This window comes from Tetrahymena thermophila (genome assembly GCF_000189635.1).
Source record: "Tetrahymena thermophila SB210 genomic scaffold scf_8254815, whole genome shotgun sequence".
In the NCBI taxonomy this organism is placed as follows: Eukaryota; Ciliophora; class Oligohymenophorea; order Hymenostomatida; family Tetrahymenidae; genus Tetrahymena; species Tetrahymena thermophila.
Genome location: NW_002476571.1, coordinates 32,777 through 51,799, shown reverse-complemented (window position 1 = coordinate 51,799; position 19,023 = coordinate 32,777). Strand labels below are relative to the sequence as shown.

Sequence of the window (19,023 nt, the reverse complement as noted above, 5' to 3'; positions counted from 1 at the left end):
TGTTAGGGTTTGTATATAATTATGTTAAAAATATTATTTTATTTTTATAACTTATTTCTAAATAAAATACTTTCTTCTTATTAACAATTTTTATTCATTGACTAAAAATTTTTTATTTAATGTTTTTTTAAGATTTGCAAATGTAAAATTAAATTTATGTTTTTGAAATCGATGGATTTGAAAGAGATCATAAGAATAGCAAATAATCAGATTAACCCTTTAACAATACTTGATATAGCTTTGTCTTTGAACTCTGAGAGTGCAGTATATGATGCTGCAGCAGCTATGAAAAGGCCGAAAAAGAATGTTGTAAAGAACATTTCATAAGGGAAAACAAACCTGAAAGGCAATTCTGTAAACATGAGCACTTGTAAGGTAAGAGTAACAGCTACAACTAAACCAATAATTGTGCCTATGGTTCCACTTGCCAAAACAAGAGAACAAGATTCAATCATGTAGACTCTAGTTATTTGCACTTTACTTAAGCCAATTGCTCTAAGCACACCGAACTCCCAACTATTTTCTTTTATATTAGCTACGAAAGAAACCAAAATCAAGAAAAAGCTGAGTATTATAGAAATAGAGGCAATTACTAAAGAGAAGAGATCAATAAAAAATAAAGTTTCTTAGACTTATTCAATGATAGTATTTACATCAAATAACTAAGTGAAATCTGATTTAAAGTAGTTCCTTAGTCCATTTCCAATAATTTCTCTTTACTTTTGACTCAGATTTTATTTAAATTGTATGTTTAAAGAACTCTTTGGAATACCATATGTGCTGTTTGGCATCACTTAAGAAAAGAACTCTTTTACGTCTTATTCTTCTGCATCTCCACTGTAATAATAATAACTATCCACCAAATATTTAAATTATTCTATGCTCGTTAAAATCTCTCCAAAAAATGAAATTTGCCTGTTAAAATTAAAATAAACAAATTTTAAAATAAAGTTATTAATTATTTAAATTTATTGCTTCAACAAAAAATAATTCATTGATTTATTTATTTATGAGTTAATAATGATTTCATATTTGGTTTTTTGAATGTTAATTAGTTTAATGTTGATTAATTTTGTAAGTAAATCAATTTTACCTGTATGAACTAAAGCGAAAACCAGGAAATTTTCTGGAAGTGTTTCTGATCCTGCAGCGATATTTTATACCTTCAAAGTTCAAGAGGCAGGGAGTATTTACATCCACACTTGATATATAATGTAGCCCTGAAGGTATGATAAGCTTTACTTCTTGGTCTTCAAATTTGTGTCTACTTATTTAGTTTATAGGACCATTATCATCTTATCCTTTTAATGGCTCATTTGGATCTTCTTAATCTTTATTTTCATTACTTTGTCCACCTCCCATTAAATTCTAATCTCTAATATCTGAATTAGATCCTACTTTATAGAAATCTACACTGTTTTACAGTTTTTGTATTCCATCATCAGTGTAAAGACCATAAACTGCATCGATTACACTTTAATCACTTTCAAGATACGGAAATTCCATTTTCGGATCAAATTCTTGAGGGTAATAAAAATCTAAGAAGGTACTACTCAAATAGTTCTTTTCTATACCTCTTAGCTGTAAGTTTCTATTAGTAGGGAATTAGCTCAAAGAAGAGAACTTAGGTTTTGACATTTATGGAAATGAATCAATTGGTAAAGTAATAAACGAGTAAGCCTAAATATGATCAGGGAACTCTTTCATGTAACTATCTAAGAATTATCTCATTCCAAATTCATCCAATCCTCTTTTGTCTCTAAGTAATAGCACCTTTAAATCACTGCCTAAAGAACTCTTTAGATTATCCACTATAGATTTACTCTATAACTTAAATCCTGTTCCAGCAAAAATCAAAAAGCTTAAAGCAACTGTGTACATTAGAGCTGTCTTGCCGTTTCTTCTGCGATGGCCCTCCATATTTTTAGTGATGATGGACTCTAGGTGCTTAGAACTTTTGAAGAAGCATAAAAATAATTTGACATACATTCTCTCAACAAGAGGTTAAGCTAAATTAAGCAATAAAGTGAAACCAATAATCATCAAAATCAACACTACATTAATAATTGCCAAGAATAAGGCTAAATCTTAATACACAAAAGCAGCTGGAGCAAAGTAGTAGCAAACAACACCAGTTAAAATCAAAGTTATTGAGTTAATAAATTAAGAGAAAGATATTCCCAATCTCTCTAATTTCTGGACTGAAACAGAAATCTCGTTAATAACTCTATGATATAAATCTAAGCTATCCCTTAAAGTTTTTGACATTGCTCTTTAAATAGGTAAGTAAACTGAAAGTAAGGGGATAAAAATACCTAAACACAAAGCAAGAATCACAGCACTCCAGTGCAAATCATACGAAGTGACAACCATGCTCCTATTAAATATCACAAATGCAATAATAGAATTAACCAAATAGGCCATAAGTAAACCAAGTCCAAGACCAGGAAAAGCGAAAATTAATCCCTCTGCTATAAGCAAATAAACCAAGCTAACTTTTTTGAATCCAAGAGCTCTCAGCATACCAAATTCATAAGTTTTCTCTTCAACATCAGATATCATCAAAGAATAAATTAGCAAAACTGCAAGCATAAAAAGTAAAAATATGCTTGTTGCTATCATATTATCTAAAAACATTTTAAGTATGAGAAGTCCACTTACTACTATAGAAAGAGGAGCAGTACTTTATACAGGATGAATATCATCTATTCAAATATTAATTTAATTATTAACAAAATTATTTTTAAATATATCTAAAATTTTTATTAAATTTTCAAATATTTTTAACAAAAATTCATTTAAATTCCTAAAAAATGTAAAAAATTTTTTAAAATTTCTTTTTTGATTTTTGAAAAATCTAAATAAATTTATTGCATTATTGTTTATTATTCTTTGGATATAATGATTGTAATTAATTCAAATTAATACTATTTTAAATTTAATTTGAAATTTAAAGTAAATAAATGAAAGCTTGATAATATTTTACTTGTTTATTTTGCAAATTTATCAGTTAACTAAACTATATTTTTTTAAATTTAATTTTTTCCTGTGTAAATGTGCATTCTTTCTTTAAAAATAACATTTGAAGACATAGCATATTGATTCAGATCAAGATTTTCTAATCTCCTATAAATAGTATTATTTAAATTGAATTAATTGTAAAAGATTTTAATAAAGCTCAAGGAAGGATTTTTCTAAATAAGCTCTGGATTATCCAATTATTTCTTAATAGTCTAAGAAATACCAAGCCAAGCTGACTGTAGTATGTAATTAGAATCTATCACTATTGTATTTCCTAGAGCAGATGCCCATTTACCTTTTGTACTTTCAACTGAAAAAACTACTTTAAAATCCTAAGTGAAGTTCATGGCCTTCATTAATACCGGTGTAATTTGCTAAGAGAATTCAGTAACATTTAAATGAAAGTCTTCTGGTAAATTATTTGACTCTATAGTTAATTACTCAACTATTTTTTTAATACTTCCATCTTAAAATGACGGTTCTAAAATCTTAATTATATCTAAATCTCCGGTTGAAATTCCTTACTATTCTAAATACATTTATAATGCAAAATACATTGCTTGCCTATTCTATTTAGTTAAAAATAAGTTATCGATTTGTTGAATTTTATTTAAATGAAATAAAATGCTTAAAATATTGAAGATCTTAATGATCAATAAGATGATAATCAATTTATAATTTAAATATATTTAGAATTCATCATTTACGTTTTAGTTTTCCATGGTATTCGAATATTTGTTTAAAGTATTCATTATACTCACTATTTGTTGCTTATCTAAATGCATTTCCTACTCTTCATTTTGCATAAGATTAGGGAACGATTAAAGTAGAATTTTCCTAAATTCTTCTGAAAATGCTTCATAAACTGCTTCTGTAGTTTAATTTTTTAATTTCAGCTGTAATAAATTTTAATTTTTAAGTATAGCTTCAACCATATCAATATTCAAAGTTATTTTATCTCCTTCTTTCAGATTTAATCCTCTCATTGTTGGAGCTGTAACATACGCCTCGCCTTCATTTAAGATATCACCTTTGAATCTTCTTCCTACTCCGATGCTCCTTTCTTTAAAAATAAAAATTTAATTAAAATTTTTTTATTATTTTAATTCAAATAAAATTATTCATTTTTATATTTATTCTTTATGCAAATGCTATTTGATTTTAAATAAATTTATAAATATTAAAATATTTAAATGACAATCTATACTTATCAACTAAATAGCTAAAAATCCAGCTTTTTAATAAAATGAATACCTTAAACTGAATCAATTGTAATGACATAGCTTCTAAATTTCTGGTGGGTAGTAGTTTCGGGATTAGAATTGTAGAGATCAGCCAATAAAAGCCATCTTGGAGAACATCCTTGTATTCCTTCTACATTTTCGCAAATATCATTAATAAGACTTGAATTAATCAATCTGATAGAGCTAAAAGCAGATTAATTATTCTAACTTTCTTCTATTAACTTGTTTTTCTCAAAAAATGTCCTGTTTTGAAAAGAAACAGGTGTTAAAACTATATCTGCATCTCCTGCTTAATCTTCTCCGATTGTGAGAAATATAACAGGACTTAATTAAAACGCACTTTCAATCGCTGATATAAAACCTATGACCAAAAAGATTGAAAATATGCCGATTTTGAAGGATCTGGGCTTTTTCTTGATATCATTTATTAAGTACTATATAATAATTTTGGCTGTGCCTATAAATGACTGTCCCTTCACCTTTTGCTTTTCATATATGTAATCCCTATCCATTTTAAATTGATAAGAAAACCTTTCTTTAAAAATCTGATAAATAAATCCACTTTTTTAAATAATTTATTTCAAGCAAATTTTGATTGAAATTAAATGTATTTCTGCCAATAGTAATTTTTATCGTTTATCTTATATGCATGCACGATTTCTTAGATTCTCTATCAAAACCGTCATCAGTCTTGATAATTAGAAATAAATCTTGTTAACAAAGCATAAAATATACTTACTAATTATGCGTACTTTTTACTGTAAGACATAATCTAGTTGTTTTTTACTCAATTTTACATAACATTATTCTTATGTATAATATAATAATCAAACAACATTTGTTCATCTTTCCAATGAGTTTAATTAAAATTAATAGTTGAATAGAAAACTTTCAAAAAATTTAGATATTGAGTTAATGTACGAAAGCAAAGTAAACAAAATCTCTTCCTAGATAGTAATCAATTACTTTAATTTCATTTTAAATTTAAATCGTATTTTATCATACAATATTTCTTCCTTTGTTCGAAACAGTATAATTCAAAAAAGGACTTTAAGAATAATCACGCAGTATAATATAATTAATTTGTTGGATTATTAATTTTAAAATTAATGAATTATATTTATAAATTATTTAAATTATTCTTGAGTATTATTTTATTTTGCTAATTGAAACATATATTTTAAAAACTAATAAATATTATTTATGTAACAGAAGTACTATTATATAAAGATTATAAAAAAAATAATTTTTTTTGAAAAATTGTTGCTTATATTGTGTGACTCTCCCTCATATTACCAAGACTAATTTTTTGTATATTAAGAATGAGGTTTTATGTTAATTTTATTATTGATAGCTAATAAATATTTAAATTAAAGATAATAAATAAAGTTGTTAAATAAATGAAATATAATTATAAAATAACTAAATTAAAGATAATAAAGAAATAAAAAATGATGAAGAGTTGTAGAACATTTATTCAAAATATCTTCCATCTATTTTATTTTTATCAAAATAATTTAATTTTTCAATAGCTTTTAGTTTAAAAATCTTTAAATGTCTTTGCTATTTAATTAAATATTTTTAAATTTTTATCATTTTTTTTATGAATTCATTACTAAAATTGTTTAAAACTTAAAGATCATTTTTAATTTAAAATATTGCCTTAAAAAAATAATTTTTTGACGAATAAAATAGGAATATACATTTTAATAGATTTTACAAAAAGGAGAAGTAAATAATATTCATTATTTTTGATAAGATATGTACAAATAATTTTTCTTATTGGATTTAAATGAATTTTTACTGATTTACTTTCAATTTTATTGATACTTTTATTAGTATTCGATTTTCTACTTTTGATAATAAAATAAGGAAAATATGACTAATTTTTTATACATTTTTGCTTTATTAAGTGTTATAATTTGCATAAAAGCTGAATGGAAAGCAATTTAACTCACAGGAGATGTTCCAAATAATTTAGTTTACCATGAATCCGTGGAGTATGTTACTGCTGCCGGTTCTCAAGTACACTTCATTTATTGCATTAATAACTTTAGATGATTTTTCAATTAAACCAAATATGATAACTTAAGTTATTTAGAAGAATTTATTTTATGTTTTAAGCTCAATAAAAAAGCACAGCTTTAAAGATTAATTTTCTTATGCAAGTGTAGAGAATTAATGGTATTTTTAAAAATAAATAGATGATTTTGCTATTTGGAGGATAAATATTAAATGGAAATGTGTTAAACTAAAATATTTACTAAATTGATGTTCAGAAATATTAAGTAACCAAAATAACACCTGGAGGTTCAGTTATGTAAGGAAGAACTAAGTTTGCTTCTTGTTCAATTGTAACTTCTAGCAATACTTATGTTTTTCTTCATGGAGGCTATTGTACTGGAAGCTCTTTCTGTGGTGATTTTTATAAATATGATGTAGCTGCAAACTCATATTAAAAACTAGCTAATACATTAGCAAGAGCAGAGCATTCAATTATTTGTGACAGCTAAAATAATTAAATTTGGTTATTTGGAGGTAAATCTTCCTCTACTACTGTTATGAATGATTTATGGTAAATCGTTTTTTTATATTTTAAACAAAAAAGACATCAATATATATTAAAATACGAATGTAAAATTTAAAATAAAGATCGTTTAGTAACTAACTTAATATTTTAAGAACTAGCTTTATAATCTTAATTTAATTTAAATTAAAAAAAATATTTTTAAATATTTACATTAGAGAATTGCTAATAAAACAAAATTAAAATAATATTAAAAAATCAATAGTAAATTAAACTTTTTTAAAATAAAAAAAAATATATTTTTTTTCTTTTTGTCTTTTTTGTTGAAATAAAAAAAAATAAATCAACTAAAAATGAATAAATTATTTTAAATAAAAATTTATTTATTTGATTTTTAAGGATTGAAATTAATTTTTAATCGATTATTAATTCAAACTAGTTCTTTAAAATTATAAGAAGACTCAACAAATGAATTAATATTCTTTACTTCTAAAAATAAGGAATTACGATATAACTAATGGTGCTTGGAAACTAGCAGATTATAATATATTTAGTAAAGTTGTATTGAATTTAGTTTTGTGGGATGGAACTACAGCAAGTGTTACAATTGATAACTACACAGATTATTTACTAATTTCTCCATCAGATCTCAGTAAGCTTTAATAAGCCCCACCCACAATGACTCTATTCGGAGGACCATATGACTGCTCTGTTGCAATTACTCAAATGCCGAGTTGTAGATCAAATTACTCATTTGTAAAAAAATAAAATGATCCCTACTTATACTTAATTGGAGGGTAGGATGCATAAGGAAATATTTTTTAAGATGTTTGGAAGTATGATGTTACTAACAAGGTATGGATTTAGCCACAAGATGGACTTCCTTCTACTTACACTTAGTTTTTTACTTAATAACGTGCAAAAGTAAATTAAAATTTAAAGTAAACAAGTTCAATTTTAATGAATTTTTTTTCTGTTTATAAAGTTAAGTTATGCTTAAGATTTTACATTTTTATTTGGAGGTTATAGTGGGAGTACTTACTCTATGAAAGGTTATGCTAGAAGTTTCAGCAATGGAAAAATATCTCAATTAAAAATACCTTAATACTCTTCATAAGTAGCTCCTCAAAAAGTTATTGGATTTTCAATAAACTCTTTTTCCTCTGGCATAACTATGACAGGAGGTTGTGAAGATTAAACCTTAGCAAGTCCTTCGTGTGCTCAAAGTAATTAATATTTTTCTTAAATCATAAATTCATAAAAGGTTTTTATCTCTATAAAGGTTAACTATCATTTTATATATTGGGTATCAATGACTGCAATAAAGCTTCAACAAACCATAATATGGCAAAATGTATGTATGGAAAGCATTGGTGTCTTGATTAATATTGGGGAGATTTATGCTAAAATTAGCTTTGTCCAGGTTCAATGTGCTTAAATGACATGTAAAAAAGGATAAAATTTATTAAAAATGATATATTAAATGTGAAAACTTAGCTTTTTTGCATTAAATCTCATATTTTGATTTTCTTATAAATCTCAAATTAGTTTACAAATAATTTAATAAATCATCTAAATTTTATACATTTTTTTAAGAAAATGTTTCTTCATTAAAAATATTTCACAACGAAAAATATTTTTATGGCTTAATGGTTTAACAATTTACAGCACATTTAATAACTTAGTTCTAAGTTAATTTTTTTTAAATAAAAAGTAATTCTTTTGAGTCTCCATTTTGCTATATGTGCTTTGGGAATGGTAAATTAAAACTAAATCTTATTTAAATTAATTATTAATTTGTATATTAAAGGTCAGTGTAATTCATAAGGTTAGTGCACTTCTTGCTCTTAAACATAAGCAGGAATAGGCTTTATTTCAAGTGATTGCTCTACTGTTGATTGTAAAAACTAATGTGGAAATGCAGGTACTTGCGTTAATTATTATCCAGTAAGTTCCTGTAATTGTTAAAAATTACTTGGTGGAGATTATTGTGGAAAAACATTTTGCTTAAATGACTGCTCTAATAGTGGTATTAAATGTTTGAGATTATAAGATTTTACTTTATTTTTTTTAAAAAACATTAGGTACTTGCTAATAAAATGGATTATGTTAATGCAATTAGGATAAAGAAGGAGCTGATTGCAGTATTTAAATTATAGGATTTTTGAGTTGAAAATGCCTGCTTAATTAATGCTTTGTTTATATTAAAAAAGGAATAATAAATTTTAAAATAAAATAAAAGTAAAAATTTAAATAAGTACAAAATGAGAATGACAACCAAAATACAAAAATAAAAGAAATAAAATGAATATACAATGAAAAAAAGAATTTTTATTTAATTTGAAAATGTTTAAATAAATGTTTATTAATTTGAAAGTATGTTTCTATAATTGATTGAATGCTTATTTCTTAATTTAAATTTATTTTAATTGTTTTCCTCATTTTTCATTTTTTTTTATTCTCTAAAAGAACTCATTGATTTCTTAGTATACCATTTACTTATTATTTACTATTTGTTATTCTTGCTTTTTTATCCTACATCTTTTAATTTACTACATTTGTTTTTAATTTTCACTAAAATAAAATGCTTAAATTTAAATCTTCGATAAATGATTCATTAATTGATTGATTGATTTTAGCTATTTTAAATTATATAAGGTGGGATATCAGTGAAATTTAAATTTTTGGATGTGATTTAATTTCTTTTTATCATTAATTACTGACGAAATACAATTATTTATTTATTGAATTATTCACTCATTAGTTTAATTATTCCCAGATTTTTAAATAATTTTTGATCAAAAGTTTTTTAAACCTTGACAAAATTTAAATTTTCTTAATTAAAAGTATTAGGCGGTGGCTTTTGAGGTATTTTGTTACTTAGTTAGTTAGTTAGCTAATAAAAAAAGAAGAAAATGAGTTTTAGTAGTATGAATAAAAATAATGCTATTAGATAATATAATTTTATAAATAAATGATTAGATTGGTAATCAATCACTCATTTATTCATTATTAGGAGATATTGATAGCGTCCATTTATTATTCAACTTAAGTTAAATCATCAACTTAATTCTAATGCTAAACATCGTTAATAGAAGGGAAATCATTCTAATCACCTTAGTATCCCTATGATTAAATATTCTATCTATTTTACCTATTTTAGTTGTTTTGCTTAAAGTTTCTATTGTTATATTTTTTATTGTTATAGTAGTTGCCATTTCCGTTATTATTTTGATAGTATCCATTATTGTTATAGTTCTTATAATGCTAGAACTTGTTATTATAGTTTCCATTTACTTATTAGTTGTTATTGTTGTAGTGGTATTGGTTATTATAGCCGTTGTTTTATCTGTAATGGCTATGATGCTAATAGTTCTTATGATAGTGTTGATTTTGTTAATTGTTGGTGTTCTATTCAACTTATTAGGTTTATTCAGTGGAGTTAACTTCTTGATGTTCAACAGTTGGAGATTGAGAAGATGAGGGATCAGTGGGTAGTTACTAATCGTTGTTGTTAAATGGCTTTTATTGATTTTAATACTTAGCATTAAATCTATATCCCTTTTGTTAGTTATTGTTATTGTTAAAATACTTTTTATTAGTATGTTTCTTAAATCCTCCATTTTAGTTGAAGTAAATTTTTGGCTAACTTTGTATGAATTTTTCGAAATCCTCAGGGGTTTAAATGTAGGGGATTGAGAGAATTTGTTGCTATTATTGTTAAGTCATAAATTAGTAGTTATGTTAGTTCATGTTTTTCATAGCGTAGTTATTGTTGTTGTTGGTGTTTCCATCGATGTTTTGGTTGTAATAGGAGTTTTAATAGTGGTGACTTTAATAGTGGTTGTAATTTTAATGGTTTTAATTGTGTTGATAGTATCCCTAATTGTTTTTATGCTAGAAACCTTTGTGATAGTTTTTGTTTCTCTTATCAGGAAAAATGCCTTTCTCGTAGTTAAACTAATTTTAACTGTGGGTTTAACAGAATTTTTAGTAGTATTCTCCTTCTCTATCTTCTCTGACTTTACGAATTTCCTTTTCTTTTAAATCGAATGATTCAAAGTCATTGAATACTGTTTAGAAATCTGACTTCTTTGCGAATTCAAAGAGCTTCAAGGCCTATTCTTGTTTAAATTTGAGTGATTTATCCTAATTTTAATTTTCGCTACCTACATCAACTTTTCCTACAAATATCCATTCTATTTCGAAAATACCGAACCATCTAGCTTCTTCTGTCCATAGTTAGAAAGACTTATTAGGATTGAAACCTTCCTTTAGCTTAGCCATACCATAAAGCTAGTTTTCAAAGAAGAAATAAAAGTAAATTTAAGCTAATGGGTTATTTAAAGATTCTTAGTATATTTTTTCAATTTAGTTTATTTGATGATTAACGGTTGTCCAAATGCCATATTTTATAGCCTTGTGCAAATGGTCCTTGTTAGAGCTTGAAAATTTCAAAAAAATTGCACTTTCTAAGTTAGGAATAGTAAAGTTGGGATCATTAATATTCTTCAATGGAGCAAATGTCTCCTTAATGCTCTCTAAGCTTTTATAATCTGCTGATTTGAATTCAGGCATCAAACCACAATCCATGTAAATTGGTATGGTTTGAACTTGCTCTTCAATCTAATTGGTTTCCTATTGATCTTGAAACACCACCTAATAATATTTTAGTTTGATATTTTTTTTTAGTCAGGGAGTTAACAAACAAACAAATTATTAATTAAAAAAAATAACTAAATCTTCTTGTCATCCGTTTGTTTTACAAAAATAGACAAAAGTTAAGTTAGTAAATAAGTAAGCTAGGCTAAATAAATTACATTGTTTTCGGTGGTGGCTTCTTACTACTTCTATCCCTATTGCTATTGCTCAGTATTGATGTAATCCTATTCCATTTTGCTTTATATCTCTTGTAATTTATTTATTTGCGTTTTCGCTAATTAATCTTTGTTTGTTTTTTTGTTTAATTTTCTTCTAATTAAGGTTATAATTACTTTTTGCAATTATTACTTTTTACTTTTGCTTTTTTTGCTTTTAATCAAATAAATAGTTGATTTTATTATTAAATAAATAAATAAATTAAATAATTAATTAATTCTTTCTTTATCTCTCTCTCCAAATCTCCTTATTATTTTTCTAACTTAATATTAATCCCAACATCTTCCTTCCTTTATACCTTCCTCCTTCTATCAAACTACCATCAAAGTTAAAAATATTTAAAGCTTAAGCAAGTGTATTTCCTATATTCCTTATATTGCACATAGAAATACTCAAACAATGAAATTAACTATCTCAAATCATATCCTAATTAGTAAAATTTTTAGAACGAATCTCCTAATATATCCTTTTATCTTATTTTTTAAAAGATTTAAATATTTAATTTAATATGCATTCCTATATCCTCACGCAGTTATCCAATTTATTTAAGCACGTCTTTGAGTTTATATTCAAGCGCCTAACTCGTTCGTTTTAATTTTTGCCACTTACTTAATTTGTATTATTTATTTATTTTATTTAATTTTATTTTTATTTCTTTCTTTCTATATAAAAATAAATAAATTGATACATATTTAGTTAGCTACATTCCTTTTTGTTTTCTACTTGTCAAATTTATCAACAACACATAAAATAATCATCATTCCAAAATAAATATTTAAATACTATCTTCATTAACTATACTATTCAATTGCAATTAATTTAGATTATCATATAAAATTAATTGTGTTTTGTGTACTTAATAGAATAATTCTATCTTATTCAGAGAAGCTAATGATAAATTAATTTGTTTTGCTTTCAAAAAATATAAATCATCTACTTTATATTTTAAAATGTAAAAAAAATAAGCCTAACATGCTTAATATTTAATATTGCTGAAATAAATTTTATATTATTAACCTATAATTTTATCTTTAAAAAATACAAATGTTTGCTTATTAATATATTTGAGAATAAACCAAAAAATTATTGATTAATAAGGATAGATGAAAATTATTTATTTAGGATAAACCAAATACATTTCAAATTGAGTAAAGATTAAATTTAATTGAAATTTATTTTTCGAAAAAATTAGATATTTGAAGATAAAAGTAAGACATAAATAGGTAGTTGCGCTCTGTATCATGTGTGATGAATTTTTTGTGCAAAAATTGCAAAGGATTTCTTGTTAAAAAATAATTTCCATTTTTCTTTTTTATAATTTTTTTTAAATGAGAAGATACTTTTTTTTAAAATTTGTTTTGAAAGATATTTAGAATTAAAATGTTAAAAATGAAAGATTAAATAATTAAAAAATAAAATAATTTAAAAAGGAAAAAGAATCCCTTTAATTTTTTATAAATAATAAATTTTTTTTATAAAGTTAACACTAACTTTTTTAAATCTAAATTTAAAACAAAAAAAGGAGATTAATTGATTTGAAAATATATTTGCTATTACTTTGTTTAAATATCAGTAAATAATGAAACATATTAAAAAGTAATAATTAAATGAATTTATAAGATAAACTATTTACAAAGGATAAGCAAACTACTTACTTACTTATAATATTTATATATTTATTTATTTAAGTTGAGCATATTTTATATAAGATTTTTGAATTATTTTTTTATTTTGCATTTATTTTTGGAAAAATATTTTGTTTAATGAGAGAAAAATAATATTTTAATTTAAATGTAGTCAATCTATCTGTAAAAATAAAGTTTAGGCAATTTAATCTTGTTTAGATTCTTCAAATTTGTATTTAGTGGATGTGTTTGTGCAGATTTTCTTTAACTTTATCCCAGTTGTTGATAGAGCTTGATATTTCTTGGTAGACTTAGTTTTCATCTGGATCTATTTGGCATAAGTTATTACTACTCAAACTTCTTGTTTTATAGAAAAGCATTATTTTGTTCTAATTGATATTGGAAGGAGATTTGCTATTGTTTCTAGATTTGTTAGTAGTGGATGAATTGAACTTTGATTACCTAATAGTTGAAGAAGATCTGTGACTCTCATTTCCTTTCTTCATAAATGAGAACTCTTGAGGGATTGTTATTTTATTTTACCAGTTTTTGCCTGTGATTTTATTTTGTAATTATTCATTTTCTTCCTTCTTTTTCTTGGCTGCATCTATTCTTTCAAAGAATTCTATGATTCCTTTTTTATTGAATTCTGTAATTTATTAAGAGAAATCGTTTTAATTGTTATAGCTGATGTTCCTTTGATTGCCATATTATGATGAAGATGTGCTAGATTGCGGGTTTAGGCCATTCTTAACAGACTATGCATTAGGCTAGAAAGTGCAGCCTATTAAATCTCTATTTTCAAACTACTCTGCTACCTTCTTCAATTTTTCCTATCTTTTTTAAGCCCAAATTTAGCATCTTTGATTGATATCATATTCACTATCACCATACATATAATTGCTGTCTTTTGATCTGAATAATCTAGGTTAAAATGTTAATTCTGGGTCTTCCTATTCTTCCTTTTCTTTTTGAATGAGCTTTATCTCTTTTTCCATTTAATAGACTTTATGCTTTTCATAAAGTTTCTACCATCTTGGAACTTTTTAAGAATTCTAAGAGGACTGTCTTAATTTTAATGAGAAATTGTCCTCATTTTAATAATTGTTTCCTTCCTCTTCTTCATCGCTGTAGTTAAATATGGATTCTTGCTAATAATTAGTAAAGTTTCTCTCACCGCTCCTATTTATTTTTGGTCTATAGGAATATTAACTTTCTAGACTGCTTCTTAGCTTGTTTATTTTTTCTTCATTTTTAGGTTGAGTTAAACGAACTTTTGGGTCTTCCATCTTTCCAGCCAATTCCATAGATTTTTTACTGAGGACTGGCTTAAATGTGCAATTTTCATCCACATAAACAGTTTTATTTTAGTTTTAAGCTTAAGATAAACCTGAGTTCTTACTTGATCTCACTTAAGAATACCTGGAAGAAGCACAATTCAGATTACTTTGAGATCTTCTAAGTTAACTGCTAGTGGTTGTTTCTTAAGTTTGATATTAATTCTTCCTAATACCCTAACTTGTAAATCCGCTATTTCCAGTATCAAAAGTGCAAAGGTTTTATTGCTACTGAGTTGGGATTTTCGATATGATTAATTTATTTATTTCATCGTCTTCTCTTGTAAGGTTAATATAATTTATATTCTCTCTATTATCATAGTAGTTATAATATTGATTATTTTATGCAGGCTCAAAATAGTAGCCGCCATTATAGTTTTAGTCTATTTAGTTAGAAAATGTGTTATCATCAATAAGCATTTAATCATTTTAGTTTTCGTTAGTCTCAGCTGAATCAAATTTATCATTTTATATTAAATCAAAAATGTTTTATCTAATTTATTGAGATTACTACTAAAGTCTTTGTTGTTAAGTCTTAGTGTTCTCTTTGTTTTTACTTTACTTTTAATTTTAACCTTAAGCTTATTTGTTTTAATTTGCTCGTTTGTTGCTACTCAAAGTAGTTTGATAGTCATTTGAGTGATTCGTAGTGGTAGTCCTTCCAGACTAAAATGCAGAGGAAGGCACTTGGTTTTCTTTATCACTCTTATAATCATTTCTCTTGGAAGCCATTTTAGAAGAAATAGGTGATTTACTTCTACGACAAACAGTCTTCTTGGCTTCTTCACTTTTCAAGTCTTCGATTGTGAACAAATTTTTGTTTCTCTCTTTCTATTAGTTTGATAGCTCCACTATTTTGTTTTGATTAAAATTTTACAGTTGTTTAATATCATTGTTAAGTTAGCTTGTACTCCTTTGCCTATTCAAAGCTTCTCCGAAGGAATTTTTACTTTTAGGTGCAAGGACTTGCTAGTTCTTGTCATGAGCCTAATATATAGTTGTACCCTTTTGTGGTATTTGGTTTAAGCATTAAGAAGAAGGCTATCTTATTAAATTTGAAGAAGCTCCACTTCTGTTAGTCATATTATTCTCAAACGATTGTAACGATTATAACTCAGATTCAATCTATCTTTCTAAATCCTCCAAGTCCATTTGGATTATATCTCTCTTACTCTTATTTTATTTCATTTCTTAAAAGGAATTTTCTCGCTATTTTTGATTGACTTTTGTTATCTGATGCCAGTCTGTTTTTTAAATAAGAAAAATCTTTTGTGTCAGTGTTCTAACTCCAATTTTTTGTACTTCTATCAAGGAAAAATAAAAAAAATTAATTAATTGAAAACAATCTCTATAGCTCTAACTAATTAATTAATTAATCAATTTATTAATTTATTAGTCCCTTAATTAATTAATTTCTTTGTTTTCGAAAAAATTCATTAATTTCATTCAATATCTGTTTTTAACGTTAAAAAAACCTTAGCGCCAACAAAAATATAAAATAAATATGCGAAAGAAAATAGCAAGTCAATATTTATTTTACAAACACTATAATAAATAATTTTGTATTTATAATAATATATAATATTAATAATAACATCAAATAATAAATCATAAACATAATTATAAAATTTTGTTTAAAAACATATTGATAAATTTAATTACTCTTAATTTTGTTAATTTATTTCTATATCTTAAAATCTTAAAATAGCTGAGAGATTTAAATAATTTAAAAAGGTTAAAATATATTTTAAAATTTATTTTAAAAAAAATATCGATAAATTAAGATTAAATTTTTAATATTTTATTATTTATTTTTAACTGAAATTAAAAATAAACTTTAAATAATAGTTAAATTTTTTGAGTTCTTTGATTATTTTTCTTTGAAGCTTAAATAAAAATAATTAATAGCAATATTGAGGATTAGATGGTGAGAAAATAGAAAATAATTAATTAGAATTATAAAGGGATTGCAATATAAATCATAGGAATATGAAAGCTAGTTAATTAGTTAATTAGTTAATTAGCTAGTTAATAAGAATTAAATATTAATTAGATGTTGTAAATATTTTAATTAAATTATAATTAAATTTTTAATTAAATGCATGATATATTATTTTGATATTCTATCGATTGATAAATTATCAGTTTTGGTATCTCTGAGCAGAATCTATTATTATTAATAAAGGTAATTTGTATTAATAAAAGATATTTAAATTATTTTAATAGTTAATTGTGCTTACTTATCTTTCTATCAACATCTCTCCTTATTATTTCCAGAGAGTTATAATCCAATTCCTTTAATAAAGACAGAATGGCACACACTATATTGCTATTTCTATTTACTAATTGATCATCTATTTGGCTTACATTATTCTATTATTTTTTATTATTTTAAAAATTCTAACTAAAAATTTATTAAATCATTTAAATAAATATTTTTCAAAAAGGTATCAAAAAAAATAAATCAAATTTGCTAGTAAAATAGATAGCCATTTACTTAGATCATTATTATCTATCTTTTATTGATAATTTAAATAAATTTTAACAGTATTTTTATACATCAATATTCAAATGATCTAATTTTTTATTTTTCTCAAATAATTTGAATAAATTGGGTCTTCTAATAATATATTGAAATAACATTTCATATAAATTAAGTGAAACATTTATCTATGATATTGAAACATGATCAAGATATGAAAATTGTTCAGAAATTTCTTAAAATTAATTATATTGCTTTCTTTCTTTGAATATTTGATCTCAAAAAAGTAATTAGTGAAATCATTCTTTTTATGCTTATAATAGCCACACAATAATGAAAAAGGAAATTTGTAGTTAATAAATTTGTGATAAAATCAGTATGCTTGCATTATTTTCCTTTAAATCTATGGAATATTTTCATTTTTAATTTAAAATAAGTAGCTGAAAATTTGAAAATTAAAGATAAAGTGGAGATTATTTTATGAATTGATTGATGATGCTAGAAAATATAGTTATCTTTTTAAATCATTTATTTCAAAGTTTGCATAATAAATCAATAAATAAGCTTGTAATATTATCTAAAAATATATCTCTATATCTATGTTTTTTCTATTTATTAATCTATCTATCTACTTTAATAGTTCATTGAAATTCGTTGGCTAAAAAAATAATTATGAAAATCAAGAGCTTACCATTTGCTAAACTTCTTCATAATTTGTCTGCTAATTATTATTTTATTAAACGGTTGAAGGATTGTTGTTTCTAGTATTGTAATTGTTGCTGCTGGCTCTAGTAGCTGAAGACTGTTGATACTACTGAGAGTAATTGTTATTTTCTTGATAGGTATTGTAATCATTCATCCTATTCATAGGAGAAGGATTATATTATTATTGTTGTTGCTGTTAGGGCTAATTTTGGTAGGAAGAATACCTGTTATTATTGCTTGTGCTACTTCCAACGTTGTTATTGTTAGCTACTTCTTCCATGAAATCTAATTCAATATTTTGGCAATTCATTTTATCTTCAGGAGTTATATTAACATTATCAAGTTTCTCCAAATAAGGAAGTGATTTTATGACTATTTCTCTGTAATTTGGAATACTTGCACATGGATTATCGCTCAACCAGAGTACTTTGAGCTACTTCAACTAAGAAAGATATTTTATTTCTGAAATGTCTGCTATTGAGTTTTTTCTAAGATATAATTCTTGTAATTTATGGCAATATTCTATATCTTTCAAAGTAGTGATCTTATTCACTGACAATGAAAGTACCTCTAAATTTGGCATATTTCTCAAAACTTTTAAGTCATCAATGTCTTGCCCCCATAAATTCAAATTTCTTATCATTTGCAACGAATCTTGTCTTGTTTTTTGCTTTATCAAGTCTTCACTTAAAGGTTTGCCCATTTTTGCTAAATTTATATTGATTTGTTAAGTTTTTTTGTATTGTTTGAGTGAGTGTTTGTAATATAAAATCTATCTTATAAAACCTGCTTGCTTATTTATTTACCAATTTAATAATTATGATTTTTTGATAATTTGTTTTTATTATCAACTATCTATTTATCAAATACATTAATTACCCAATCTTACAAATACTCATTCATTTTATTTATTTATTTACTTATTATTTTTCGTTCTTATTCACATATATACATGCATACGAATTATTCCACTCAAATATTACTTACTGCTTTTTGTCTGTTAACTCCTCCTTTATCATTTAATTTAGATAATTAGTTTTTTTAGTTTCCTTCTATTGTAATTTAAAATTTTTGAATTTATTTTAACACATGAAACTGTTTAAAATTATTAAATAATTTACACATCTTAGTATTTTTCTATCTACTTAATTCTATCATAGATTTGTAATAATTTATCACAAAAATACTTATTTGCCTGCATTCA

The 19,023-nt window shown here is 24.4% G+C and overlaps 5 protein-coding genes across 5 annotated transcripts; 2 read left to right on the top strand and 3 right to left on the bottom strand. All coding sequences in view use genetic code 6, as the record gives it.

Moving 5' to 3' along the window:
- Positions 1-206: 206 nt before the first annotated feature.
- TTHERM_00197780 (permease family protein) lies at positions 207-4,777 on the bottom strand (the record flags this gene model as incomplete). Its single annotated transcript, XM_001006959.2, has 5 exons — positions 207-915; positions 1,094-2,705; positions 2,987-3,590; positions 3,729-4,084; positions 4,276-4,777. 5 exons carry the CDS (start codon positions 4,775-4,777, stop codon positions 207-209), a joined length of 3,783 nt encoding a protein of 1,260 aa, XP_001006959.2.
- Positions 4,778-6,143: 1,366 nt separating this feature from the next.
- TTHERM_00197770 (kelch repeat protein) lies at positions 6,144-8,965 on the top strand (the record flags this gene model as incomplete). The annotated part of the gene is made up of 8 exons (XM_001006958.3): positions 6,144-6,290; positions 6,470-6,840; positions 7,293-7,716; positions 7,778-8,018; positions 8,075-8,237; positions 8,507-8,550; positions 8,603-8,821; positions 8,877-8,965. The coding sequence occupies 8 exons, from the start codon at positions 6,144-6,146 to the stop codon at positions 8,963-8,965; spliced, it is 1,698 nt and encodes a 565-aa protein (XP_001006958.1).
- Positions 8,966-9,798: 833 nt separating this feature from the next.
- Positions 9,799-11,894, bottom strand: TTHERM_00197760 (hypothetical protein; the record flags this gene model as incomplete). The annotated part of the gene is made up of 2 exons (XM_001006957.3): positions 11,613-11,894; positions 9,799-11,451 (listed from the first exon to the last, which is right to left on the bottom strand). Exons 1-2 carry the CDS (start codon positions 11,685-11,687, stop codon positions 9,799-9,801), a joined length of 1,728 nt encoding a protein of 575 aa, XP_001006957.1. The 5' UTR covers positions 11,688-11,894.
- A 3,082-nt stretch (positions 11,895-14,976) lies between these two features.
- Positions 14,977-15,441, top strand: TTHERM_000197741 (hypothetical protein; the record flags this gene model as incomplete). Its single annotated transcript, XM_012795333.1, has 1 exon — positions 14,977-15,441. The coding sequence occupies one exon, from the start codon at positions 14,977-14,979 to the stop codon at positions 15,439-15,441; it is 465 nt and encodes a 154-aa protein (XP_012650787.1).
- Positions 15,442-16,557: 1,116 nt separating this feature from the next.
- On the bottom strand, positions 16,558-18,667 carry TTHERM_00197740 (hypothetical protein). The gene is made up of 3 exons (XM_972212.2): positions 17,806-18,667; positions 16,873-17,005; positions 16,558-16,799 (listed from the first exon to the last, which is right to left on the bottom strand). The coding sequence occupies exons 1-3, from the start codon at positions 18,520-18,522 to the stop codon at positions 16,774-16,776; spliced, it is 876 nt and encodes a 291-aa protein (XP_977305.2). The 5' UTR covers positions 18,523-18,667; the 3' UTR covers positions 16,558-16,773.
- Between the last annotated feature and the right edge of the window lie 356 nt (positions 18,668-19,023).